General features: G+C 43.5%; 1 protein-coding gene across 1 annotated transcript in view; it reads right to left on the bottom strand.

Moving 5' to 3' along the window:
• LOC308142140 (regulator of G-protein signaling 6-like) overlaps positions 1 to 27,902 on the bottom strand; it is a 52,373-nt gene that overhangs the window by 11,452 nt on the left and 13,019 nt on the right. Inside the window, exons 3-5 of the mRNA XM_080512465.1 lie at positions 2,776 to 2,875; positions 875 to 925; positions 677 to 783 (exon numbers count right to left, since the gene is read on the bottom strand). Coding sequence (XP_080368591.1) covers positions 677 to 783; positions 875 to 925; positions 2,776 to 2,875 — 258 coding nt within the window. The remainder of the gene's footprint in view (positions 1 to 676; positions 784 to 874; positions 926 to 2,775; positions 2,876 to 27,902) is intronic.

The following is a 27,902-nucleotide window of genomic DNA, read 5'->3' as shown; positions in this document are numbered from 1 at the left end:
GGGACTATTTTTAGAGCGGCCGTCTTGTCAGTCTTTCTTGCAGACGGGCCGGTTGGATTGGAAGCGCGCCGCGGACTCATTGTGGCGGGATTGCGGTGACGTGGCCCTGTTGCATCACGACAACATCGGAGGGAGTATTTTTAGCCCCGGCGAAATGAGCAAGCGTGACACGCACTGCCCTCGCTGCACCGGCACAATGATGGCTTTTAATCTGGAGGTGAAGATGAATGCATTCAGAGGTGGATGGAGGAGGAGGGGGAGGAGGAGGAGGAGGAGGAGGGGGAGGAAGAGCGGCGGCGAAAAGTGCCGAGCCAGCGAGCGGCCGGCTCAGCCTGTCTACTGTAGTTGGGCGGCCGGATTAAGATGCTAATGGCCCGCTCACAGTAATGAGTCAGCGCGGCGCCTGCAGCCATCACAAGGACCTGTCAGAGCTCCTGCCGGATGAGCCCAAGCCAAAAGAGAAGGGAAGGATCCGAACGCCCCGGCGACAAGCCGGACCGCGGGCTGCGCGGCCCACCTCCCGCTCTGATGCGGCGTCCAGGAGGGACGCTCAGTATCGACCTTGGTGGGATGAGTAATAGGCTTAGGAAGGATTGCTCTCATTAGTATCACGCAATAAACACATCGCCCCTGATGAAGTGTCGTGGCCTCTGTCTCTCTCCACTCTCCCCCGTACCTGGAAGCGATAGAGCGTCCCGTCGTCTTTCAGCGTGAGGACGTGGTCGGAGATGGGGAAGATGTAGCCGTGGGCGGCGATCAGGCTCCCCAGGTGGATGGCCTCGGCTGGCGGCGCGAGGGGAGAGACACACGTTAAGACACCCCGTTTCGCTTCTGCCGTACCCACGTGGACGGACTGAGTTCTCACCAGGCTTACCTGGATCCTCCACCGAGAGGTTTCTCATCAGCCACTGAACAATGTCCGCTCCTGTGAGTCACACAAAGACAGCGGCTCAGAAGCGGCGGTGCACGAAAAGCTGCGGTACATGAACACAACAGAGGGTCTGGATGTTAAAGCTGAGGGCCAGAGAAGAACACGTGTCCACTTTGAGAGGAAATCTTGGCTGTTGATTAATGGCTGAAGGCAGAGTCACCGACAGAGAAAGTCTCCAATAGGAATCTAAGAAGTTCTCGTTTCAAAATTCTACTTCGGTGCATTGCACTGGACAGATAAAGAATTTCCTTGGAAACTGTATTCAATCCTCAAACTGGTTTCAGATCTTGACATTCAGTCTCAATATCGCTGCTCCTGACATCAGCTATAGACCACAGAGAGCTTCATTCTTCAAATATTTATAACCTTCTGAAAAATGACTGAATGAAGGGTTTTATTTTTTTAATTTTTTTTTAACACACCAACACATTTAGTACATGATGGTTCTGATCTACTTCATGGTTTTCACCGGTAAAAACAGGTTGAAAGATGTTCAAAACAACACACAATATTAATTTAGCCCTTTTGATTAAGGATTATAGATTGTGTGTACCAGATCATGCAAATATTGTATGTAAATGTTTTCAATTGTGTAAATCAACACAAATCGGTTAAAATTCTGCTTTTACTGTGATGCGGCATTTCCTCATCTGCCGCCCCACAACTTTTATTTACCAAATTTAGAAAGAGATATTTACTTGTACTTCTTCTTAGGTCATCGATTCATTTCTGACTTTCTCTTGCTCTTCTATTTTCTATTATGTTTGAGTTTATAAACAATCACCTTGTGTATTTCTTTTGGCCCCTTCAAAAATAATGCATTTTCACTGGAAACGCTGTGTAAACAGGATCTTTGTCGATCACCCACTAACCAAAAGTGCAATCTATTTGCTTGCGCAGGCGATCCAGCATAGTTTAGAGAAGATATTAATAAGCCAGGCACATGTTTGATTTGATGAACACGATAACACTAAACATTAATATCGCAGTGCTTATTGAAGTATCTCAATTTCAGATGGTGAATAAAAATTTCGGCGTGATTGATTTCAAGGTCAAATTCAAGCCAATATGTTGACGTTCCGAATCATTTCATGCAGAGCATCATTTCAACAGGTCTGCCTCCCTTCCGCTCCTCTTTATGCTCCTGGACAGCGGCGCTCGGCTCGTCTTTGCATTTGTCAGAGGCTGCAGAGGGAGATGGTGCTGTCAGGCCTTGGGGAGCCATGTGAAGGAGTGACTCAGAGACAGAGCGAGAGAGAGAGAGAGAGAGAGAGAGAGAGCGAGAGAGAGAGAGAGAGGGAGAGAGAGAGAGACAGAGAGAGAGGGAGCAACCCCCTCGTCCAACACTGGTGACTCATTTCGCACACGGGCACAAACACAAAGCGGTACAGTGCGTCCACACACGGAGCGGAGGAGCAGGAGGAGGAGGAGGAGGAGGAGGAGGAGGAGGAGGAGGAGGAGGAGGAGGAGGAGGAGAGCGGATGATAAGGGCAGCGTCACACCACAGGCTGTTTCCTCAATGACCAAGGTCTTATTGGCAAAGACATCATCCGCCTCAAACCACAGCAGCAGCAATTTAAATGAGCCAAAAAAAAGGTCACACTTGCTTTTACTAAAGTCTGACTTCATGTTTTCACCCAGTCCCCCTCGCCGGCTCTGGCAAAGTGCAGCCCGTGGACATGTGCAATCACAAGCAGTTATTTACTGTTAATCTGCGCGCGCACACACACACACACACACACACACACACACACACACACACACACACACACACACACACACACACACACACACACACACACACACACACACACACACACACACACCTGAAGTCAAATACCAACCTGACACCACACTGGGGATCTTGGAGAGAAAGCTCTTGACGGTGCGCACAGGTACACCTCCCGCTTTCTCATCTTGTATTCGAGTGACGATGTCTTCGATCTGTTTCGGGGGGGGGCGAGACGGAGGAAGTTTAATTCAAGCTGGCGACGCAACAGTGAAAGATTAGAAGAAATCGCTTTTCAGCCCTTAAAACACACTAGCGTCTGACAAAGCCGTTCTGTGTGGACGTTATATAAAACATTATTTACACACGGACATATAACAAATATTTCTAATTCAACATGTGTGAAGGGGGGAGGGAAGAAATAAACATTTTGCAATGTAATATAAAATGTAATGTACTGATATACACTATATACTACATTTCAATGGGTCCTTTAGTTAATTAGTCTCCTGTATATAGGAAATGTTTCATTTTAATGCTGAATTCTTTGAAGGCAAAACGATCCACTTAGTATTCACACAGCGGTGGTCAGATTATTGATGAAACTGAGAGTTCAGTCCAAACACGTCTCATTTCATTGGCGATCCAAGGTCGTAGGAGGTAGTGATGTTCTTGCCCTTCAAAGAACGAATTGTCTTTGGTCTGAGGTCTGGGAGAATTGACGAGGTTTTTTTACACAGATGTGCACACTGAGGGGATTTATTTAGGTGTAACAAGGCTTCTGGTCAGAGGCTTTGGACAATTGAAAAAGCTGTCAATGCTATTCCCAGAGGCACAGATAAGCATCACACCTCGAGAAGAGATAGAGCCCCGGACACATCACACATCAGCCACCTAAAATTAGTCCGACACAGCAGAACACATCCAGTGCGAAGGAGACACCCGGCACATTAACGTCAGGAGACCAACACACATACACACAGGTCAACGCGTCATTAAACGGAGAACAATCTCATCCTCAGTCCTTGAATGCATCATTCGTGAGAAAATTTATATGGCCAATCTTTTTTAATGTGTTTAATTTATTTTCTAGTTTAAAAGAGAATTTCAGTCAATTAAAAAGGAATGAAATACACTGAAATGGAATTATCTTCCCTGGAAATGTATTTAACCCTTCGTAAGTTTCTCGCTAACGTGTGTAAAATTACAATCCTAAAATGTTGTTGAATGATATTTTTATACTTTAAAGATAGAACGTATAGCTGCAGCATACAAGCCCTGATACAAGAAAATACTGGAACTGGAGCAGCTATTTTCATACAAAATGTTATTGTCGTTTGGATTCATACTGTGCCAACTGATAATTTCTGATCTTGTAACATGTAAAATTTCACATAGTCATTTTTTTTAGGAAAAAAACCAAAAAGGGGGATATAATTGGACGTCTGTTCCCCGATTATCTTGAAATCAGGAGCAATGTAGGTCGGTTCTTGTTTACAAGAGCTAATTCATCGTTTTTGCATTTTCGGTTCAGAAAAGGTTCACTTTTACGTGACAACACTTGGAAAACATTGTAGTTTTCATGCTGGGCCACCAGCGGGTGCTGCTGGTTGTTTTTCAGTGGCTGAACTATCTTGTAATCATCCAATGCGATTATAAAAATAAATTAAGTTGAATGTGACTTTTGATTTGCTTAAACGACCTAAAAAAAAAGCAGTCCAAGCCTGCACACGTCTGTTCCCACACTCTTATATCGAGATGTGAGTGTTATATTGATCGGTTGTCGTGTTATTCCAAATCTTTCCATATATACTGTATATATATATATAGAAAATTGACTTGCAGACTTTCAGCGGCTGTGTTCCAGCAGATAACCAAGTGCAGCACAGTAACTTGCTTCGGGTTGTTGCGCAGCCTGTTAAATTCTTTATGGATCCCCGACCATCTGTCCGGTGAGGCTGCACACTAAGACGCTCTAACATGTGCACACTCACATGCATCTGCAAGACCACAAGCACACGGGCGTAGCATGAGCGAGCTGATTCTGGGGGGAGGGGGGGGGGGGGGGGGGGGGGGCTGAAGTCACGCTGGCGTCACGCGGGGCCGCGGTTCGTGACGTTCCAGCGTACCTCTGGACCCTTGTTTCCCTCCTTCATTCATCATTTAACACCGCCCGTCTGCGGGTAAACTCCTTCCACCCTGGCAGGCAGGCCGGCTGGAAAATGCTGAATAAAGATGTTTGTGTTTACAGTTAAAGCCACGCTTGGTTTCTCTTTAATGCATTTGTGTGTTTAGAGTTTTGAGTGAATTAATGCCTCCATCACACTGACACATGAACCTGATGCAGAACTTTATCTGTCATTTATACGGCCGATGCCGGTCACCAGTCCAACACAGGGACACACACATATTTCCACGTATAATAATAACATGTATATTTAATCACAAGGCAAATACAGAGAGACCACAGGTTGTTTAAGTCGCCAATTTGCAAAAACCCACTCATGCACAGGGAGAACATGCAAAATCAACTCAAAAGGCCCAAAATCCAACAATCAACCCAAATATATCCGCGCTCGAGGATGAGGGTGTGACCACGATACCTCTGCAGGATGGTACATGCAAATATATTTATTGAACCTCAAGGAAGAGAGGTTAAAGGTCAGCGCTCATCGAGACTCTATGTCATTCAAGACATCAAATCAAGGCAGAAACCTGGGTGTAATTCTATCATTATGGACCTGAAATTCAAGAACCACAACACAGTTCTTATAACATAGACACTGTTGTGTTTCAGCCTTTTGACATTTGACTGTCTGCACTGCGCACTTTGAAACCTAGCGTGTTTACATTGTATGAGAGCAGAAATCAATAGTGTATATCATATGGAAATGTGGAGGAATATGATTATGGTCAACTTTTTATCAAATGCAAACGGAATATGTTCATACAGATTTTGAAAAGCCAATGGAAGCCAGTGTGTTCTTGTTAAGTATTCCAGCTGGCTCCGCTGCAGACATCACGCACAAATCACCAGTGTCGTCAGCCGTTTGCACGTCCGGGTGATTGTTAATGTTGCGGAGCGGCGCGGGACACATTGTCCACCGAGGTTTGAAAGGAGAGTAAAAGAGAGAACGGGGTGTGTGTGTGTGTGTGTGTGTGTGTGTGGGGGGGGGGGTGTAGGTGTGTGTGGGGGGGGGGGGGGGGGTGTAGGTGTGCAGCAGAACGCTACGGTACATTTACTCACACTATTACAATCAGAGGTAATCATCCTGCCTGGCACGGCTTTAAATGGATGATTCATAAACATGCCCCATAAATCCACCGCTGATGTACATAACGCACATTATGCAGAGCCGAGATGAGAGAGAGACAATCGCACAGGAAGACAATTACCAATCTCTCACCATAGGCCTGAGAGAGTGTCTTGGCATGAATTATTGAACATCCACTATGGAGAATTATTGCTTGAACAGCGTTGATAAATCTCTCGCAGGCGAATGGGGGGGGGGGGATCTGCCCTCCGAGTTGTGAACACAGCCTCGGTGTTTCAGGCTTGGCTTCGCCTACATGTGGACCCCGAACAGTTTTACACGGGCGACAGTCCGGACAGCGACGGATTAGCTACGCGAAACACAACAATCGCTCCCCTGAAGACGAAGCATCAAAACAAACAGCCCAAGCTTAGAAATCCTGATCCAACTGCGATGGACTCGTCCAACACCCCCCCCCCCCCCCCCCCACCACCACCCCCCCGAGACACAACAACATGGAGGGATTAAGTCCTTTTGTTCTCATGTAATGCTGGACCTTGGATGAGTACAGAGGAACTCATTATCTCCCTATAGGACGACGCTGGGCTCCGCTCCACAGAGAGCACGTGGTATCTCCTGGATGATGCACGGGCTATAATGGTGTTGCCGCTCCAGTTCGCTGTGGAGGCTTTTTTTTTTTTTTTTTTTTTCCCAGAGGCCGCCGATGCCGGCTGCGTGCGATAACGGCACTTTGCCGTAAAATGATCATCGGAGAGACGCCGTCCCGCGCGCGTCGCCGCTGTATGTTTGCGTGCATGTGTGTACAATCTCTGTTACCTGAGAGCAGAACAACGCTCTGTGTGGCACGAGGCTCAAGGTCAAAGGGGCAGGTGTGGGGGGTGGGGGGTGGGGCACGCGGGGACGGGGGGACGAGGGCAGGGAACGTGTAGCTTCATAGCGATTTCCTCCAAACCAGAGGTCTCCAACCTCGGTCCTCGAGAGCCCCCCGTCATGTTTTAGCTCCTCCCAGTTGCAGCACACCTGATTGCAATGAGGGGCTCGTTTACTGGGCTGGTGATGACATCATCACTGGATTCAGGTGTGCTGAAGCAGGGAGAAACTAAAATGTCGAGGACCGAGGTTGGAGACCTCTGCTCTAAACTAACTCATCATCTGGATGTCACTTATTTGTTCAAAGGTTAGGTTTTTGTTGTTTTTGGTTTTTTTGTGTAATATATCAAGAAATAAAATACTAACAAATAATAAATGAAAAAAGGCTGGTGATATAATTTCTTTTTTTTTGACTCTTTTGGCTGTTCATGTATGAAATATGATGAAAATGTCTATATTTTCACAGAATCAAACAATTACAGTTATAATTACAATGAAATGTACAAAAAAACTTTCGTCCTATGGCTGCTGGTTTAAGCATGTTTTTCCAAATTCACCCTGACCGCATGACTTCAGGTCTCAGCTGTTGTGTCTTCAGAAATTTGTTTAAAAAAATTTTTTTCCTTGGGAAAGGGTTTTTTTTGGGACGAATTGGAGAAGATATTCATGTTTGACACCCTTGATCTGCATGTTCACTTGTTTGTTTGTGAATTACATACAAGTCATATTGTAACAGAGTAGAATTAAGATATTACAACATACATTGTTCGCATTTCACAATTATATACCATATTCCTCTATTTACTTGTAATACTGTCTTCTTTTCTTAGTGCTATACAATAACCACTGTTACTACTGATAAATACTTCCATGTGTGCATGTTCATTCGATCCTTTTTGCTATTGTCTTTGCTGCTGTGACAAGTTCACACTCAGAATCAATAGTCTTCATGTGAAGAATTATTAAACCGATTACAGCACACATTATTCATGATTTATTGCTCAAGATTGCTTTGCTAACCCTAACCTAACCCTACTACTGTCCTATGTGGCATTGATAAGTAGTTCCCTGAACATGCTGACTGTATGTTGCACATTTTCACAAATTGCTCATATCCAGTAATCCCACAAACGCAGCTCCTATCAAACATCTTTGAATGCATTTTCTTTCACTGCTGTCAATTTACTATCATTAATGAAGTAATAGTTGCCACATACGCTGTTGTCCAATAAAGGGTTAACACCACATTTAGTTGTGTGTGTTTAAATGCAATAAAAACCTGTTTTATATTCAACACGCCCCCTTCTCATTATGATTTATACTCAAAAATCCTATAAAATAGTGAAAAAGGGAAGCGAATACCAGCAATAAGCTTTTAGAAGTCTGAATCTGTAACTGGGACGTCATGATATAAAATGTGTCCGTCTAAATGGGAACATCGGCGACATAGATAACCGTGACGTGAACGTGAGACAGTCTGTTAGTGTGAAAACATCCACTTCTTCCATTAATTGAAACTCTGCTAAAAATGCCCACAGATGAGGCTATTAAAAACTGGCCCAGTCCTCACAAATGAGAGCAGCGCTGTTAAAAGATGGATCAGGGAGTAATAGTGCCATTAAAGATTCAGCAGTCATCAGAGGAGCGAGGCCCGAAACCCGTCGGCTGCTGTCCAGGTGACGGGAAGAGACGGAGATGAGAGGCCCGACCAGTCTCACTTTGAAATCTGTCATGAACCCAGCAGGGGGCTGAATATAAGAGCAAATCATGTTTAAAAGCAAAGATTTTGATCATAATTGATGCCGTGAGTGAATTCCTGCGGCGCTGACGAAACTCCTTTGTCAACTTCATTGTGATCATTTGACCTCTATAAATGTGTCCCACATTGATTTTTCCTTTTCGTCATTGTTAAAAACAATGAAACGGTAATCGCAGCCTGTGCCACATTATAAATAAATATATAGGAGGTAATAAATTCTTCCTGATTCTTGTATTATTTCATGTATTAGAGCTTCAATGATTTATCTTTGAAGTACAACCAGTTTCCAAATATGCAGGAAGTTTCTTGTTTTCATTCTGCAAAAATATGATTAAAAAAAAAAAATTGTATCTCCTTTCTTGGCTGCTTTATGAAGATACACAGCTTTTGTGCTCCTTTTCTACAATGAGTTCACATAAGCTGAAGATAATAGGGAATAACATCTGATTATGTTCAGACTACCTCGGAAGTTATTATGGTTCGTTTGGAAGCTGTTGATGTAGTTTATATTGTGTTTTGCCTGGTCTGCCACATCCCACTACATAAAAGAGAAATAGATAACCCCCCCCCCCAAAAAAAATTGTTGATTTCATAATCGCTTGCCAAGTTTGGTATGTGGACATCAGTTAATAAACATTATTGATCTTGTCTGTGCAGTTCAGAGTTAACCTCGATAGCACCCGGAGCAGTGAGAGCACTCAGTTCAGTGAAGTATTTACGGCTCTCGATCGGTGGGATTCGAATCAGCAAACGTCTGAACACAAACCCGCTGATGGAATTTATTAGTATTTCACTGAGAAAACTTTTACCCTGCTGGTTTTCTTGTGCCCTGTGGGGAATAGCGCGGGAACAGCACAACAGCCTTAAAAGCTACAGGATCAGTTTAAACGAGTGTCAAATTCCACCGAGACCCTGAAAATATTTGCCCTCATTATAAGAGTCAATACCTCACTCGGACGCTCGACACTGCGGAGCTGCAAAGGGTCGGGGAAAAAAATATGAATATGAATAGATCTTAGAAAATGATTATTCAGTGTGTGACCTTAGCGTGGATGCAGGATATATCCACAGATGAATGAAACGCGCACGGTGAAGGTTTTTCATCTTCAGAAAGGTTAGAATTTCTAATCTGATTTAATTCCCACTGCAGATGTGCTGGAGGTCATTGTATCGGGCTCTTCTTCGGACGCTCATCAAAAAGCCCGCACACGTACAACTGCACACTAAAGAACTCCCTGCTGCATGAAAGCCAACCTTTTTATAGAAGCATAAAGATGGAACATGTAGATTTGATTGATTGTATAATTCTTAACAACTTTCCGTCCACCAGCTGCTTCTGCTTCCGCTTCGCCTCCAGTCTGTTTCTGTCTCAGTTCACTTCGGTCTTGATGATCTGACTTGATTTTGCTCCTCTTTTCATGTGAACTGCTGCGTTCATCACTTCATCACTCGCCTTTCAAACACGACTAAACAACACTTTGTTTGTATTGTTTGGCTTTGGAGCCTCTGCAGGGTGTCGGTGCTTTGTCTTGTTTTAAAAGTTAAACTGCTGCAGTCACACTGACACACACACACACACACACACACACACACACACACACACACACACACACACACACACACACACACACACACACACACACACACACACACACACTGAGTTTGACCTGAAGCTTGTGTGCTACGATAAAGAAGTTAAAAGCTTTTTCTTTAAAATGAGAGAACTGAAGAAGTTAAATGTGTGGAGCATTAATATCAGCATCTGTAATCACATAATTAAAAGTGGTTTTGCCAACCAACAGGATATAAAAACAATTAATATCCTGATAATTTTTTGAACAAAAACACAATGTCCTCTAAAATAGTAACTGTAGTGTAATTACTGGAATTTTGACATAGGTTGATCCAATTGAGCTATATGGTTTTGAAAATACTCCTATTTTGGTATTAATCTAGAAATCACCCATGAAGGGTGCTATGTATGTAAAGATATTATTATTATTATTGTTATTATATTATTTCCATAATAATAGTGACAGTAGAACAAAGGCTCAGACTTCAGATGGTGTTGTTATTGTAGTAAAAATCTGTTTCTCAGCTGCTTCTCCATGATGGTTATTTGTGGATTTTTACCATACATTTTCTGGGTTGTACCACAAACTTTGTCACATCATCTCCTGGAATTCCCATTGATTTTTTTTGTATTTGTTTCAATGACTTTCCTCCAGATTATTGTACAAGAGGGCTCAGGGGTCCATTCAATCACTCAATCGGAAGAAAATTAACATTTTTATTTTAATATTTTAATAAAGTACCAAATATTTTCATTTGAATCCCATATGTTTGCTTATGATGCTACTCACGGTGTAATTCCTTATAAATCACCAGCAAAACGATTAATTAAAGCCTATGTATCTGCATGAGTGTGAAATTTAACACTTTCTGCATGTTTTTAGTAAATCAGGCCCAAGCTTCTGGAAAATGTGTCTTCTGTTAAAACGCCGGGAAACACATTTCTCAAAAACACTCCGTCTAGGTATAAACAGTGGAAGTGCTGCGACTTGCATATAGTCGAGAGTCACCCATAATAACAGTCCAACTTCGTCATCTGTTCTCCCATTGTTAATGTTTATAGTGGATCGTTCTCTGCACATGCATGTGTGTGTGCTTTCATGACAAAAACAAGCAACAGCTCCTACTTGTGGCCCAACATGGAAACCATAAACCATTTCCGCCAGACAGTGTTTGGAAAACGTTACTGCGTCTGGACCTGTCTGAACGAGGTCTTAGGCTCTCGCCTGATTGAGAACATAGAAAAATGCAGCTGGCTTGTTCTGAACATCAGAATTATCTTGGGCTGAATTTCTAACGGTTACAAAATGCACAACTCATGTTGATGCGTTACTCCTCCAAAGAATACAATCTGTCTCACAATTCTTCTCCGAGTGCTACTTTGACCTCGGTGCCATACTGGGCGCATAATTAATCGAGTTCCAGCTGGCGTGCGCTGCCCTGGGGAAGGAGGTGGGAATAAGACCCCCCCCCCCCCCCCACCCACCCTCTGCCACCTCTCCTACCAACCTCCATCACCATCCAACTCTCTTAGCATGCCGCGTCATGATGAGGAAGCTTTGAGAGCTTCTCTGCTGGATGTGACACCCGGGTGAGTTTGGGGCAGTGGAACTGGAGGAGGAGGTGGAGGTGGAGGTAGAGGTGGAGGTGGGTTACCAGCTGCTGACTGTCGAGAAGGCTGGAAAAGCCCTGCCAAGGCAAGTGTGACGGGTGGAAACTTGGGCGGCTTCTGCAGCGAATGTGTGAATGAAACGCGTTCGCATGGAGCCGGCGCTACACCCGTGTGTGCAGCGGGAAACACACAAACAGCATCAACACCCCTTCATTATCCAAATCACCTGCTACCTCTAATATTGCACTTCACAGAGGCACTGAGCAAGTCCTGAAAGAGACATATTCAATGATGCATCTCTGCTCTAAATTACCATCTCCACAGGAAGGCCCTGCAGGGGAAGCCTTTTCTCTTCTGCAATAAACAACTGTTTTTCCCATCAGGTCCTGCAAGTGAAGGGGAAAAAAAAAAAAAAAAAGGCTTTTTACACACCAGTGAAGCCATTTCCCCCTCTGCCAATAGCTTTCATATGTAATCCCTGCAATCATTAGTGCGATGGATTGTAAATGCACTGAAGTTAATTGTAGAGAGAACGAATTCTATTCACCCTCTCTTGGTTTTGTGTGGACAAAAGCCTCCAGAAAGATAAAAGTGAGGTCCAGTGGCTTGAATAAGAGGTCTCAAACTCAATCTGGTCCAACATTTTGACGTTTTGACCCTTGAAAAGTATAAAAACTATAAGGAAAGCCTTAATTTTTCAAATTCCCACCATTGCTCATCTATTTGAGACTAGTAGACTCCTTATCGCTAGCAAAGTAACATAAGCATAGTGCAAGGGTGAATTTTGTGAAAAGGTGCCCCACCCGCGGTGCTACTATTGGGCCCGGGGGGGTCTGGGCCCACCCATTTTTAGGTCGGAGCCCACCTATTTTGACCATGTTTTTGACCCAGGCCTATCGTGAGGAGTGAGTGGTTTTCATTCTAGCAGTTCATCCAATAAGCAGCTTTGAGGGAAAGCTTCTCAGCCAATCACCGGCTTCTACCCCACGTGTGGATCCCCACGTGCAGTGACGTCAAAATCATCATCCGCACCTTGACGCACGGTCCACTGCGACCCCGAGCGCTCGAGATCCTCCGTCTCCCCGACTGAACAACCCCAAATTAAAAGCAAATAAAGAGAGACACACGGCTCAGAACTCCTGAAATGAAACCTAAACTATTTTAGGAACGGTGGAGAATGCCAGGCTAGCAGAAGTGGAGATATTTTCAAGATCGTTACATTAAGTTACAGAATGCGCACGGAAGTGAGCCCAGAGTGGAGCGTGAATACAATCATGTGCCCCCCGTGACCTGCACAAGGTCTGCAGACGAGCCTTGAGGAGAGCACGTGAAGCCACAACAGTACGCCGTCGTGACAACTCTGCTGAGTCGCTGTCCTCTGTGCTTTTTTGGGGGCTTATTTTAACTGGCCCATCCAGTTTTATTTAGGCCCACCCACAATCAAAATCCTGGCGCCACTACTGAGGTGCACAGTGGGCTAAAGAAGAAAAACAATGTGGTCGACAGAATTTCAGATCGTTGAGCAGATTAACCAATAAAGCCCAAAAGGAAGTCGTTTTGGAAGCAAACATCGTTTCTGAACAGCTCGCTGTGTTTTGCACCAGGAGCCATCGTTGAAAAAGCTATAATGTTGAAATTGCACGTTCTATTTAGCACAATTTCAACACCAAAAAAAACCCAAATAGCTAAATAAGTGCACAATACTCATTACATACCCATACCAGTAAAGAAGAAAATGCTAAAAGGAGAATGGAGCGAACACTTTGCGAAGCTTTCAGTAGTTGAAGGGCCAACAATCAGTGTAATGAGGACTGAGGTCTCTCGACATGCCGGGGATTCAAACCAGTGATCCTCCAAACATGCTTCACTAGCCATAGATGTGCGCATAGATTTTTGAATAGATATATCAAGATTTTGGCAGTCTCGTGACTGAGTTACTTACTGTGTCATGTGGATTTCAGAAAATAATGACAAGTTTCACTGTCCGCTCTCAGACAGGATCCATCAGCACAATAACATTGTGGCGTTCAAGGTTGGAGCTGGATAATGCACAGTGTAAACAAGGCTTCTGCTGCCATAACTCTACAGGGTTGGCCTCACCTACATTGCAATCTGTGATCTTGTTTGGTCATGTTCCTTGTTGCATCATATCCTGCTGCTGTATGGTGCATTGAATTGACCGTCGGTGGTTGACAGTGACATCGGCCAATCATCGTCTCCCTCTCACTCTACCACAAGAACACTAATCTTAATCTGTTATGGCAGATATTATCACAATGTCCCATATTCTGCGTGAATCAAGTTAAATTGAGTGTGTAGAGCCAATGAGATGTATTCAAACGCCACGTTTTGTCTTAAAGCAGGTCGACAGGACTTTGTCAAATGTTTTTGGAAAACGTGTTTCTCCTCTTCCAAGCTGCTTCATGAGTCCATGCTATTGACGAGGCTAGTGGGTCTTACTAAATAACACCAAGCTCAGATATTTACTGTCTTGGGGTGTGTCACTGAATATTTCACATTATTGGATCATATTGCTCAGGTCGTGCCTCTTGGGCGCTCTGTTGTGTTTAAGAGCTTCATTATGGCTGTTGGAGTTACATCAGTTGACATGGGGTTGAAATAAGGTCACGGGTGATTGAGCATGAGTTTCTGAAGCTGAATTAGTGAATTTGTTTGACAGAGAGGAAAGAGCAATGTTGTAAATGGTTGTGACGCAAACCTCCTCTGTTAAGACAAGAATCGTCCACTTTCTTACTATTATCTCCAACCATCTGTCTTCTCTGTCCAAAATGTGGTGTGCCTTGAGGTGGGAATAGGCAGCTGAGTTTCCTGCTAACAACAACAGCTTGAGTCTGTGTTAGCTTCATTTATTTATATCTTGAAAGCAAGTAGATGAAGTACACGATAACACTGTTAATTGCTGACGTACGTTATAGCGAGCCGTCATCTCCGACTCAGTGGACAGCGAGTCAAAGTCCAGTAACTGTCCTTCCCAAGATCGTGGGAGTCAACTACATTCCATTTGACAATCTTGGTGAAAATAAAAAGACTTCATGTTTTCTCACGGATGAGAAGCGGCAATACGGAGCAATCTGTGATCCTGTCAGTGAACATGTTCGTAACTCACTGCAGCAAAGAGCCGTCGTGTCCACATCTGTTCCTGTAAACTAACTCCAGCAATTAAGTCCTGATCATCAGAAACATTCTTTACTCCAGCCTGGCGTGGGCAGTCGGATCCACGTGTAATTTAATCACATACCCGGCATTCGCAGTCTCTTCGGCTTCAGTGGCCATAACACAATCGAGACCCTGTGTTGACAAAAAAGACCCAGAGGTATACAAGACCACATGAAGAGTCCAATTAGCTGCTCCTTGATTGTCCGTCCAGCTGGGAACTCCGCAGGGGGGGAAACACGCCCAGATCCAGAAGTGTCTGACTGCTAAGCTACACTCAGCTTTCATCCAATTGGGCCCATATGTTGGGACAGAGAGTGTTGATGAGGATGTTTGCCACTTGTACGTCCAGTGGAGGATGTCCTCATGGCGGCAGGACGGGTTAACATGTGTGTGTCGGCAACACCGGTGGCAAGAGGAGGAAAGCAATTAAAAGTTGGTGGAGCGTCGGGTGTCATGCCAGCCCGTCTAAATTACAATTACAGCTTGAACTCTTTGGATGGAGGGGATAATCTTACTGTCAATGCTCTCCGACTCTTTCTTTTCCTTTGAAAGAAGACTTTAACAAGCTTCTTTCCTTCCACTCGATATGAAACGAGACACTGGGAAATCAAACCCTCCAGAGCTGGGTGTTTACCACAGGCAGCACTGGAGCCCACCACAGACCACAGTGACTCATCAAGTCACCTTCCTGCTGATGAGACTCAAGGAGGACAGAAAAAGATCAACACCCCGCCATCCCCCTGTCGTAAAGGTCTGTTGTTAGATACTTCACGGGTTGCTAAGGGCTTGAGTGCAGGGAAAACAGGAGTCTGCTGCTCCTCCTGAACAGATAGTCCACTCTGGAACAAAGTGGTCTGCTCTGATATCGAGGGGCTACTTTTACAACAGAGGCAGAGTGAAATGGAGAGCAGCACAAGCCATGGTTATCTCAGATGTGTTTGCCTGTCAGTGTCATTAAAAGTGTTGTGCAAGTACCTGACAATTAGTAGCGCTTGACTGCTATTGATGTGCAGATCGATACCAAAATATTGACACCTCCAAAGCCACATCCGTCTGTTTTTTAATTGATTCTTGATTGTAGTCAGTATTTTTCGATAAAGATGTACTTTTCCAACAAAGTCACAAGTTATTACACTCTTGAGGTCCGACTTCCTGCAGGTTTAGGTTTTTGTACAAAGTATCAATGTCAGTGATCTGGACTATGTTTTTGTTTTACTTGTTTTGCTGTAAAACATCGGAAAGATGGCACTTCACTATTGATTGCAGTTGAAGTGATTGCTTTGAAAAGTTGTGGTGGATGCCTGATCATATAATTTGAAATAAATTATACAAAGAGTGAAAATAGTCCCAACAATGGTTTGAATAAAACATTTCAAATTAACAGTCACAACATTTGCAGTAATGTGGTTTTACTCTTCTATCATTATACTATTGTAAGATGTAAGATTTGCTACAGTTTCAATGATTTATTTATTCATAAGTTATTTTTAGGGCCATGAATTTGAACAGTTGCTAAAGCTAACCTGCCATTACCTTTACCATTAGCAAGACTAAACTCCTGTTTACTGGAGGAGAACCACTGTATTAAACCTGAACTTTCTCACTCCTCCAGCATTGTGATGTGTTGTTTTGCCCCTCCCACTGTCTTGGAGGTAATCCTGTGCACCTGAGATGAACCTGCTGATGTGTCCTCAGCTGATACAGCTAATCCATCCCGGAGGCATAAGATCTGCTATACATGCTAACTGGGGGGATATTTCACTGAACGAGCATCCATCCAACTTGAACAAACATTAACAACACCTTGTATCCTCAATGCCAATGATACATTAGTGGATCCAAACAACAACAATCTGGCATGAAATTTGTGCCACCTCTAGCATATGGATCAAGATCTTCGATGGCGACTCCAGAACGAAGCAACTGAAACACAATCTCATTGAGATATCTGACTTCAGGGCGACAACAACGACCCCAATCCACACGGATATGAACGTTTCTGTTTACAAAAGCGCTAAAAATGCTGCAGTACTCATAGCAGGCCTGTAATGGCGCTGTGACGCCACCACAGAAATCCACCAAAAACAGACAAGAAGTCGCGAAACATACACATTAAAGTCAAAACACAGGATCTGTTCTATTCTTCTTGTTCTCAGGCCCTGTTTACACAACGTTCAAGTGATAATGTATCATTTCCTATTCACACATGTGAGAAAGTACTATTTACTACAGCCGTGGTGTGCATGAGCAGGAGCAGCATCAAAAAGTTGCGTTTCCATGGAGACGAAGGCAGAGGATTTTCAAAAAGGCGTGTTGTCAGCAGCTCTGAGCAGCACTGAAGCGTAAAGAGGCACAAAAAACACTACGGAAGTTCTATTTTCACTTGGAAACAGTATCTTCATGTTGCTCATGATGTTAAAGAAACTCAAAATACTAGAACAAGCTCAGCAGCTTCGTACAGAACTCCGTAACCTGCCATTGTTGTGTCGTTGGTTGGCATAATTAGCACATGTAGTTCAAGGGAGACATTTTAATCCGCATTGACGGCCAGTTTCGTGTAGATTGAACACCTATAACATGTTTCCTTGTGGACAGTGCTTCATTGTAATGCAATAGGGCTCCATCATGTTTAAAGGAAATAATGAAATAACTTATTGTCACAATATTGACGACTGTGCTGTGACAGGAATGAGCCCAGAGCACAGCAGCGAGACAAAAAAAAAGATCAAACAACCCGCAGCTCACCCGTCTGCAAGATTTACCTCCAAGATCTTTACCTGGCACTCATTGACATGCAGAGACGCGCCTCTCAATGCAAACACCCCTGACACCATCTGCATCCTGAGTGCCTGCGGGACCCTGTAAAGGTTTGGACTCCTGGCAGGGTTCGCCAGCCTTCCAGCCGCTGCTCCAGTAATTAGGGGAGAAAAGCAACAGGAGGCGGTTTGCCTGCGCGGTGACGAAACGGAGGAGGGCGAGGTGCGATGCGACAAATCGGTGTGGAGAAAGCTAACAGACAGCAGCAGACAGAAAGCATCTGCTGCCTGATTGTCAGCTTCAAAGCCAGTCCATCCAGAGGGGCTCTTCTATCATTCATCAGCTCTTTACTTCTTCGCTGCCGTCTTCTCGTTTCTCAATCACAGGGAAAAAAATAATAAAAAAAATTGAAGTCCCAACATGTTCGTTGCGTTAAAATGTGAGAGAGGGAATCAAAAGGCGACGGCGGTGTTGTGTGAGAGGCCGAGGATAACATTGTGCTTCTCTGAGGATGTGTTCAAAGCATCGGGGCATAAATCTCTCTGCTGCTGTGCTTGGTGGCTCAGAAAAGCAATTCTTTCCCTCATGTCGATGTCTGTACGAGAGGCAATCTTGAAGTTAACTTTCAGTCTGTCTCTTCTCTTCCTGTTTTGATCAATATGCCTTTTTTTTTTTTTTTTGGAGGGGGAGGTAATGCACCGACTAATCCTGCAATATTTTCTGCAAGAAATTGGTTCGAGGTGGTGAAACCTCAGGACCGTCTGTATATCTTTGATGTTGGCGTCGTCCCCTGACGCGACTCTCCTGCCGGTATCACTCCTCCAGGCCTGGTGGTAATTGGGTTGCACAGACAGGGTGGAGGGAGCGAGGCGTCATCAAGCCCAGGTTTGCCACCGTCCCTCGCCGGGACCACAAGCCCGCTCTTGATGTTCGAGACACAGGAGATTGAGGCGAGGCGAGGAAACCACCTGAGGTGTCTACTCAGCTTTAAGCTTCCACATTTCCACTTTTAACTGAAGACCAGCCGTGTCAACCACAGGGCCGGAACTGGCTCACAAGAAGTCTTATCACAAATAACTTGTTAAACTGCCATTATGCAAGATTGTATTCAATATGTTGTGTTTTGTTCAGAATGATCTCTTCAGCTGTTTCAGCTTGGCTTAGTAGTTGCTAAGCTAGTAGTTACCAAGAGCTTGCGTTCCTTATATGAAACTGTCAGGAGCTTTTCTCTATATTTTTCAACTTGCAGGGAGGCTTACTGTGCTAGATTGGCCAAAACTTTCTCGTTCAGCTGGACTCATTTAAGTAGCTCGCATTTCAAGTATCGCAAACTAGGCCAAGAGTCTTTGTTTGTTTTTTATTAAATATGGTCCCCCCCATTAAAATCCATCTTGTGGCAAACAAAGACTTACAATGTTGAGCGGAATTGAGCTACATGGTTCATCAGCAGCACAACACTGCTCATTTCATGTTTTAGCTTTTTATGAGCTGCTGACTGAGAAGATCAGCCATTAGGGCCTAAACCATGGAAAGTGACAGCTCCTATTTCAATGACATTTTACACATGTGTTTCTTTTGATGGATTAAGACAAAAACAAGTACTTTTCTGTCAAAATCTATTTTGGTTGCCATGGGAACAAGCTCCCATGATGTATGCCATATTTTGGCTGTGGTGTGGCAGGGAACACTCTGAATTTTTACCTGTCTTCTCAGGAGGGTTTTCAACGTAACAACAAACTGTACATATCATTGGAAGGTACAACTATTTTGCTTTCCAGACAAAGGTTACTTTATATCAGGATATATTCTTTTACCTTTAACGAAGTTTCCCCTCTCTTCTATAAAAAATGGAAAAAGGCCATTTTCTTGCTGGTACATCCAGGGTTTTCTCGCTGCTCGCTCACATTTAAGGAGGAATAATTCGCTGTAATAATTCGGAATAACGCTGCATGGTCCTGGTCTCTCCTGCGCTCCATGCCGTCTCGTGTTGGCGCCGTGCGGCTGCAACGCCATGGTTACAAGAGTCTCACAAGACAAAAATCACGGTTTAATAACGCAGTAACGCGGCCTTCTTGCGGGAAAGTAACGGTCTTCTAATTACTGTGATTACAAAGGTAATCCCTTACTTTTCTCGTTACTTAAAAAAAGTCATGAGACTACAGTAGTCTCATGACGATGTACGGTGCCACTGAAAACACGGCTCCCTAGGAGGAACTTTTTGAAAATGCTCCGAATGCTCAGGCTCTGTCTCTGTATCCACAGCAGAAACCCTGCGACTGCACAAAGCGCACCACAGGCATAGTAAATTGTTCTTCTGCACATCCGCGAGTAGATGAACAATGACAACAAGGGCGTTTTGTCATGACTCCCAGTCTATATTCTCCTACGATGACTCATAAAGATCACTGATGCTTATTGCCAGCGAGTAACATTAGCATCACGCTAAAAGTGACAGAAATCATGTGATTTCAACATTAGATCAAAGATAAAGAGAAAGCTTTTTTTAAATTTCAAGATGCAGCTGAGTTAAAAGAAAAGCTACAATGTGAATCTACTGTATTTTGCATCAGGATGCAGAGTAGAATGGCGTAATGTTGAAATAAAAAGGATTAGTTAAGAGAATATATCATTACATGATAGAAGACTAGAGATGAAGCAATTAACATGAACGGCCTTATTGCTCATAAAGTACCATTAGCATGAAAACTAGTATGTAATAAGCTTAATAAGTTATCATTCTCTTAATCCAGCTCATTTAAGAGTTCAACGTTATGTACAAATCTCTTTTATAAACAGCTCATTGCATGCTCATAAAGCCCATCCTTGTACAGAAGAGTTGATGAGAGATATTTGATAAAAGTGAATGTGCACACAGCTTTAAAATGTGCTTTATGATAATAGCACATAGCGGCAATCCGCACTCAGCTCCATCCATTACAACACGTACAGAAGCTTTAGCCTGTCATTAAGAGACTGTTAAATCTGTAATGTGTGCATGTGTTTAGCATGTAGCAGCACTTCACAGCTAAGTCACATCCTAATCAGCTTAGCCGAGTTCGGATCTAAAGGAAGGCTTCAGTTTTCTCTTTCTCTTTTAATGTCATGATTCTATAACGCCATCTGCTCCCAATTCCTTCCCTCCAGGGACAGACGCCGTGTTTCAATCCTCTGCATATTTTATACCTCTGCTTCAAACAATCCCCAGCGCACCCTCCCGTATGTGCACCCGCTTTCGCCAGCAATCAGAGGGTGAGACGAGCCCTTGACCTTCAAAGACGCTTGGATTTTTCCAGCCGTGGCTTCGCTGCTGGAGAGAAAGGCTTTTACAACTCCGCTGTGTATCATTAGGCTCCTGTCCCTCACTTTCTGTCACCCACACATGGCTGTTACTGGAGATCTGATGTCCCTATTACCTGCGTGTGTGTGTGTGTGTGTGTGTGTGTGTGTGTGTGTGTGTGTGTGTGTGTGTGTGTGTGTGTGTGTGTGTGTGTGTATGAGGCTCCTGACAGGCTTTTAGGTGTGAGGAGTGTTACCGTAACAGCTAAGTGAAAAGGCCCGCTGTGAACAGGAGAGATGGGGAAGTGCACACTCGCAGGCGTCCTGATGTGTAATACAAAGCAAAAACTCGAGATATTCCTTCTTGCGGCTTCAGTTCAATTGTGGCGAGGAGCCATGGAAGCGGCAGCGTCGCTCGCTGGATGACAAATTCACGACGCGGGCAATAAAGCCTTGTTACCTCCAACTGGCAGGTACGGGTAATGAAATCCAGGCAGCTGGGCTGACATGTGGAGGTAAAATCTCATCTTGCAGTGCCACAGGGCAGCAGGCAGCGCCACACACTCACACACTTGTAATATGCTTTGCTGCACTTAGTCCGGGGAGGCGGGGGTCTGGCCTTTGCCACACTGTTATCCTCTTGCTCAGCACGCCGCTCGTCCACTCGGAACACTCCGCGGGACGCGGCTGTGACTACATCAGACGATGTGTTTGATTACACGATACGTGACGTAGCCTGAAATACTGAGTGACTGGGTGAAAGAGTGGAGGGTGAAGCTGGACACTGTGTGTGTAGCCAAACTCAGCCGTGCGGGTCAAGACTTGTGATGTTTTTCAGTTTAGTTTTCTGAATGTTTCTTGATTGTGAGAAGCTCATTATAAAGCCGAACACGTTTTCATATAAAAACAAAAAGCTTCTGTTTCGGGTGCAGCGAATAACACAGAGTCTGAGTTTTCAAAACGTTGTGTAAGCTGGGCCTTAAAGTCCCTGGACACACTTTGGATGACGTTTACCAAATCAATCAAAATCTAATGGTTAGCAAACGCTCTCAGTTGAGACTTCAAATGACTTAAATATCTTCTAAACTAATTGTAATTAGTTATAAAACTCATCGGAGAGTAATTTTAAACTTTCATCAGATTGAAGTATTCCAGCAGGAGGTTTTGATCCACTCCAGACGTTGATTTTAGTTTTCATTCACTCCCATTGTGCATCTTTCAAGGCCACTTCAATCACTTGGATTATCCAATCAGATTGCAGAAGTAGGCCGTGCTACCCGGACCACAACTCTCACAAATCACTAAGGACCTAATTTGGGAAGTGAGTACACAGTAAGTGAACGATCAGAAAGTTGGCATATGGAGCCGATTCTGTATGAAACATGCAGGATTGCATGGTTACACAAAAAAGAAGTTTTGCAGGAGTTTTCGAATGAGGGTTTTGTGTTAATTTGGCCTGTTTGTACAAGAACAACTACTTGGAAACATGGATCCATTTGAAGGAGAGTGCACTGAATGAAATATGATACCATGGAGCTGGACATGTTAATGGAGGGTGTTATCAAACAAATCGGATCATTACTGCAAAAAATGTTTTTATAAAATCGGAATGTAGCATAAAAAAAGAAAGGAAAATGCTCAACACCCAATAAAGTCCTCCCAATGTTTTAAGAAACAAACAAACAAAAAATTTCATGAAGGAAAACAGCCAAGGTCGTTATTTTGCAAGACAAACTTTTCACAGATCAGGGACTCAGTGGTTCAAATATTAAAGAGGGATTTAAAGAGGACGTCGGTGGCAGTTTTCACAAACCAATATTCTCACTTACTGCTGATTGATCGTCTATAAAGTCAACAGTGGGCGCTAACACAAGGCTCAGCAGCAGCTTCATTTTCTAGTGAATCTTTTCCTTCAGTTTCACCTCGGGGAGGAAACCAAAAACCAACCATCTGTTACATCTGCTAAGCCAGAATCTGCAGCCGAACCATTGCCCCCCCCCCCCCCCCCCCCCCCCCCCCCCCCCCCTCCCCCCACACACCCTGAATTATTGAACAGGCTTCTTCGAAAGGCAGCCCGGCCACGCTCTGTGATCTGATATCCTCCCAACACATCTCAAAATGAAGTGAAGGCTCTTTTTTCTGCGCTTTCTCTCCCCGGCTGGATGCAATCTGCGTGTGGCAGCGGGCCGTAATTCAGCGGGGGACGGTCTGCTCAGCCACACCTGCTTCATACGGCGTCGTGCATCAGAATGGTCTTATCGTGTCCTCCACAGCAGCAGCTGAGAGCACTCTGGACTCAGGATATTACTATCATACACAATGAATAAAACATTATTCAGAAAGAATAAACCAGAAGAATACATCTGAAAGGGAAGCCAAGTTTGGGAAGCGAACACCGTGGAGAGGTGATGCTCATGACCTTGTATTAGTGAGATAAAACACTGCAGATCTGCTAATGAGCATCATCGAGCACTAAATCTGTCTATCGTGATGGCATAGCCTCAGTTTAATGCCATTTAGCATTATTAGCATTATGACTTGCACATGCTCGGCATAAAACTGTGATTATTGTCTAATTAACGACTCAGAATTTCACGTTTAAGCTGGATAATTGTTCGGGAAACTTTTATTTAAGAAGTTAAAGTAAAATCCATCAATTTGATGTATTTCGAGCACAAAATCTGGAAATAAGTACAAAGTTTGAGTGTGAAAGGCGAATTTAGAGGATACCGATGAAAACTGAAGTGCAGACTTCATCAACTGAAGTCACAAAAATTCAAATAAAACCATTTACAAGCACATTACAGACTTTACACGCTGCACACACTCGCTTAAACTTTAATTTGGTCTTAAAGCATGTCAAAAACATTCCTAAAATGTGACATTACATGAGAATAGTGAAGCCACTATGAGGACTCCCTGAGGATTTAGTCAGACAGTTTGTCCCAGATCATGGAGAGAAGCATTTCCTCAGCTGGTTCCCCACGACGTTTATCGATAAGGTATCCTCTGTGTTGCACTACTTCTTTACTCTTTCGATCTTTTTAGAAATCCTTCTCTGTTACTAATAGTTTTTACACTGCTTTTACTTTATTAACCAGATTCAGATTTACTTGCTGTGAGGCTCTATAATGATAAATAACTTCCTACAAAAACACAATCTCTCCACGGAGAACTAAAGGACAAAAAGGTGGTTTCCATTTGTAAACAGGATTTATATTTATATATTAATATACTCTTGTTTGCACAGGATGTCACTCATCACATTAGTCTGAATCGAGCGCCGGCTAAATGCAAAAGGAACTGAGCAATCGCGCCCCATTTATCCTCGCTGCAGTCTCCCCATAGTTTGCAAAGATCGGAAAAACAAAACATTGTACGATGTCAGATAAAGCACAACAAACTAAAAGGAGTTCATGGTTGTTTAGGGTACAAGTGTTAAACTGTCTTCATATGGTCGGTCACGGGGGCAGACCTCTGGAGACCATGACAGGCGTTCTGCTGCAGGATCCTTCCGTTCGGAAAGCGAACGGCACATTTATGAGCGTGGGTCTGCCGCTTTCTGCCAGCTGTGGCTCCTGAGGTGTGGCTCTAACTGCGTTAGCTCCTCTGGCGATGCCACCATTCATCTGCCTCTCCGGCCTCGCCCTGATCGATTGTCATCATTATTAGCAGCTTGAAAGCTTCGGCACCCTGTCCCCACTTTCTACCCCCCCCTCCCACACACACACACATTAATGAAGACCCATTTCCACCCAGAGCCAACGCAGCAGTGTCAAATTAAAGCCTGGCTGTGGAGGAGTGTCTGAATGAATCAAGCTCATGTTGCCTGACATGTCAGTATTCGAGAGGAAAAGTGGAATTAATAATGGTTATCTCGCAGATGTGTGTATGTGTGTGTAGCGTGTGTGTGCGTGCACAGGGCGGCAATATTACAAAACAACCCCCTTGTAAATCACTAATAACGCTTGCCAGGAAACCAGAGCTTAAGAGCAGGTGAGACCTGCACCGAGTCGAGCTGCACAACAGACGTGGCATTTTTTTCCTCCAGCGCAGGTTTTTCCTCGCTGTGTTTGATGAAAGTAATCCCCGCTTTGTTATGGATTTGGCCTTTTGCCGCGTGAGTTATTGACAGAACAATTGCAGTGGAAATGGGAGCCGACACGCAGCAAGGTCTCCCAGAAGGACATTTCTATTACCGGTACTTCCAATGCTGGAAAGAAAGAAAGAAAGAAAAAAAAAGGGAAATCACTCACTGATTATGCAACGCGCTCACACCACGGGGAAAAAAAAACCCAGCAGCCTACTTCACATCACTCTTCAGATCTGAACTGACACCATTTACTTCACAACAAGCTATAAATCTTGGTAGAACTTCCTGTAATTAAAGAAACAAAAAGATGTCACTGGCAGACTGATAGATAATTAACCCTTTAAGTGACATTGTAGTGCTCACCAACACATTCCTCAGATCATCTTGGGTTGCTCTGGTCTTGGCCTTGAACCGGGTTAGGGGGTCTTGACTACCTTGAAGAAGGTTGTTTTCAGTTTTTCATGTCTGACCTCAGCAGTCGAGATGTTCATGATGACAGGACACACAGCAGAATAGGTTTTTTTCCCCCCGGAATTATTACACATTTCTTTGGTTTCGGGCACGTTGATGCTGAGAAAGGATTTTCCAAAGTCTTCCTCTCTGGGGCCTTGATCAGTGACGCTATTAAACACCTTAATGAAGAATTTGAACAATCGTGTTGATAAAGGATATTTCAAGATCTGTTTCAGAGTTTTCTTGTCCCTTCACATACTGCTCAGGTCAACTATGATACATTTTGACACAGGAAATTTTTTTTTTTTTCAACCCCATAATCTCATGACTTTCCTTAAAATGACCCAATAGCTAAAACATTATTATATTAAAAATGTTTATACTTGAGTAATGTTTTTCTTACACTGAGGCTGATGGAGTTAGTGGCTCAAACACACATAAACAAAACTTAAACTTGATCTCATCATACCATAAAAATATGAAATAGGGCCACATGGTACTGTGAGGTCTTCTGTAACTGCTACCAAACTTATATTGGTGACATTTAAAGGAACACTGACAATCTGGACGTAATCATGGCTGGCGAAAAGAGAAATTCGAACTGTGTCATCTGCAAACCTCAATAATGAGGTTACTGGTTTGGACCTGATGTGGCTTCACAGGACAAACCCACAAGGACATTTCAGTCATTTTGTCCAGTTAATCATTGGACGGAGCGCTGCTGTCGCAACATTTACTCCAACCGAGGAATCCCGAGGGGCAGAGTTACTGAGTCAGGGGGGCTTTGGAGGGAGTAGGGTGGTGGTGGTGGTGTGGTGGTGGTGGTCGGGGGCACAGGTCATCCTGCTCTGCCCTCGAACGGCGGCACTAACACAGTGACTCATCAGGAACACAGAGTCACAGACCCTCCATCTTTACCTGCAGCTCCACCTGCGGACCCTCACTCCTACATCAGAATCCCACCTGCTTCGACCTCCGATCACACAATTCTCATGGAGCGACACATTTCTTATCTCATTGTGACAAGCCGTGTTTCCTATATGAAGCTGTTTAACAGATTTTTCTTGTGTCTTTAACACTATCTGATAACTATATCAGATAAAAACACAGGTTTTGCAGGACACACAAATATGAAAATTCCTATTAGAATGTTTAGAGATTGTTTTTTGTTATAAGATGATCAGTTTTACACAACTAAATATTATTACATTTTATCAAGCCCCAGACATGACAGCTGATATAAAACGTTAAATTGTGCTCAAAATTCCATAATGTATTGTGGCTTTTATGGCCACAAGTCAGTATTTTGTGTCAATCAATTTAGTATTGCATGGGTAAAACTTTGTTTTGCTGTCACAAAGTAGTCATTTCTGGCCATGAAATAGAGTTTTTCACAGTGATGTTGTGATCCGACAGCATCAATATGAGCTAACAGCTAACAGGCTAAAAAGCGAGGCTAACTCGGTTCCAAAAGCAAATGTGGCATAGCTAAAGGCACGATGTGATGTCTGGGGCTCCATCATTTAGTTGATATTTTTCTTTTCTTTTTTAAAGTTAATCTTTAAAATACATGTCCAATAAAATGTCTCACTTCTGCACAAAGAATAAACCAACACACGAAAACAAGACCATTACCACTTATTGACACAAATTTCCAACCATTTGCATGAATCGATCACACCCAAGTCGATATGTTTACAAACAAATCATAATTAAGTTAAATAAGTTTATCTTTCCTTAACTGACGTCATGTTTGGAAACCTGCCACAAGGGTTTCTGGGATATCAAGCTGGGATATAGCAGCTGAAACGAACATATCAACACTGACCAATTCAACCTGAAAAAAAGCCAGACTTTCTCAAAGAAGGAGTTTACAAATCACAAGAATAGTCTTAAATCTTGTGAAACTGATCGTTAACCTTTTTTCCAGTTGAAAATCGAGATCTCGCAAACAGAATCATGCCCACAGATTGGCTCGGGTTTCTCTTACACTAATATGTCAACAAACCCGGGGATGTTTCACGAAATTTAAATGCTGGAAATATGTGTTTGTACAAGTGTAATGACGAATTCCCTTCATAAAGGCATTGACAATTTGTGAGAGATGTATATCAACTAATACTGGGTCCTATATATTTAAATTTTTCCAATGTTTATTCTTGGAGAGTAACTTTTAAAGACGAACTCTCAAAAGTCACAAAAAGTATGCCTTAAAATGTTCTTTAACACAAAATGTGTTGAAATGCTTAACAACCATTTGTTTCTCCATTTATTTAGCACTCCTTTTAATTTCAGATTTAATAAATGCTGAATTATGTCTGCTTGTTTCCTCCATCAGAGCTGCTCCATTCATTAGATCCATTCAATGTATTGAGGACTTTCTCAGTGTAACACTATG

Source organism: Blennius ocellaris (genome assembly GCF_963422515.1).
Source record: "Blennius ocellaris genome assembly, chromosome: 17".
Taxonomy (NCBI): Eukaryota; Metazoa; Chordata; class Actinopteri; order Blenniiformes; family Blenniidae; genus Blennius; species Blennius ocellaris.
The sequence above is the reverse complement of the archived record's forward strand: the minus strand, read 5'-3'. Positions and strand labels throughout refer to the sequence as shown.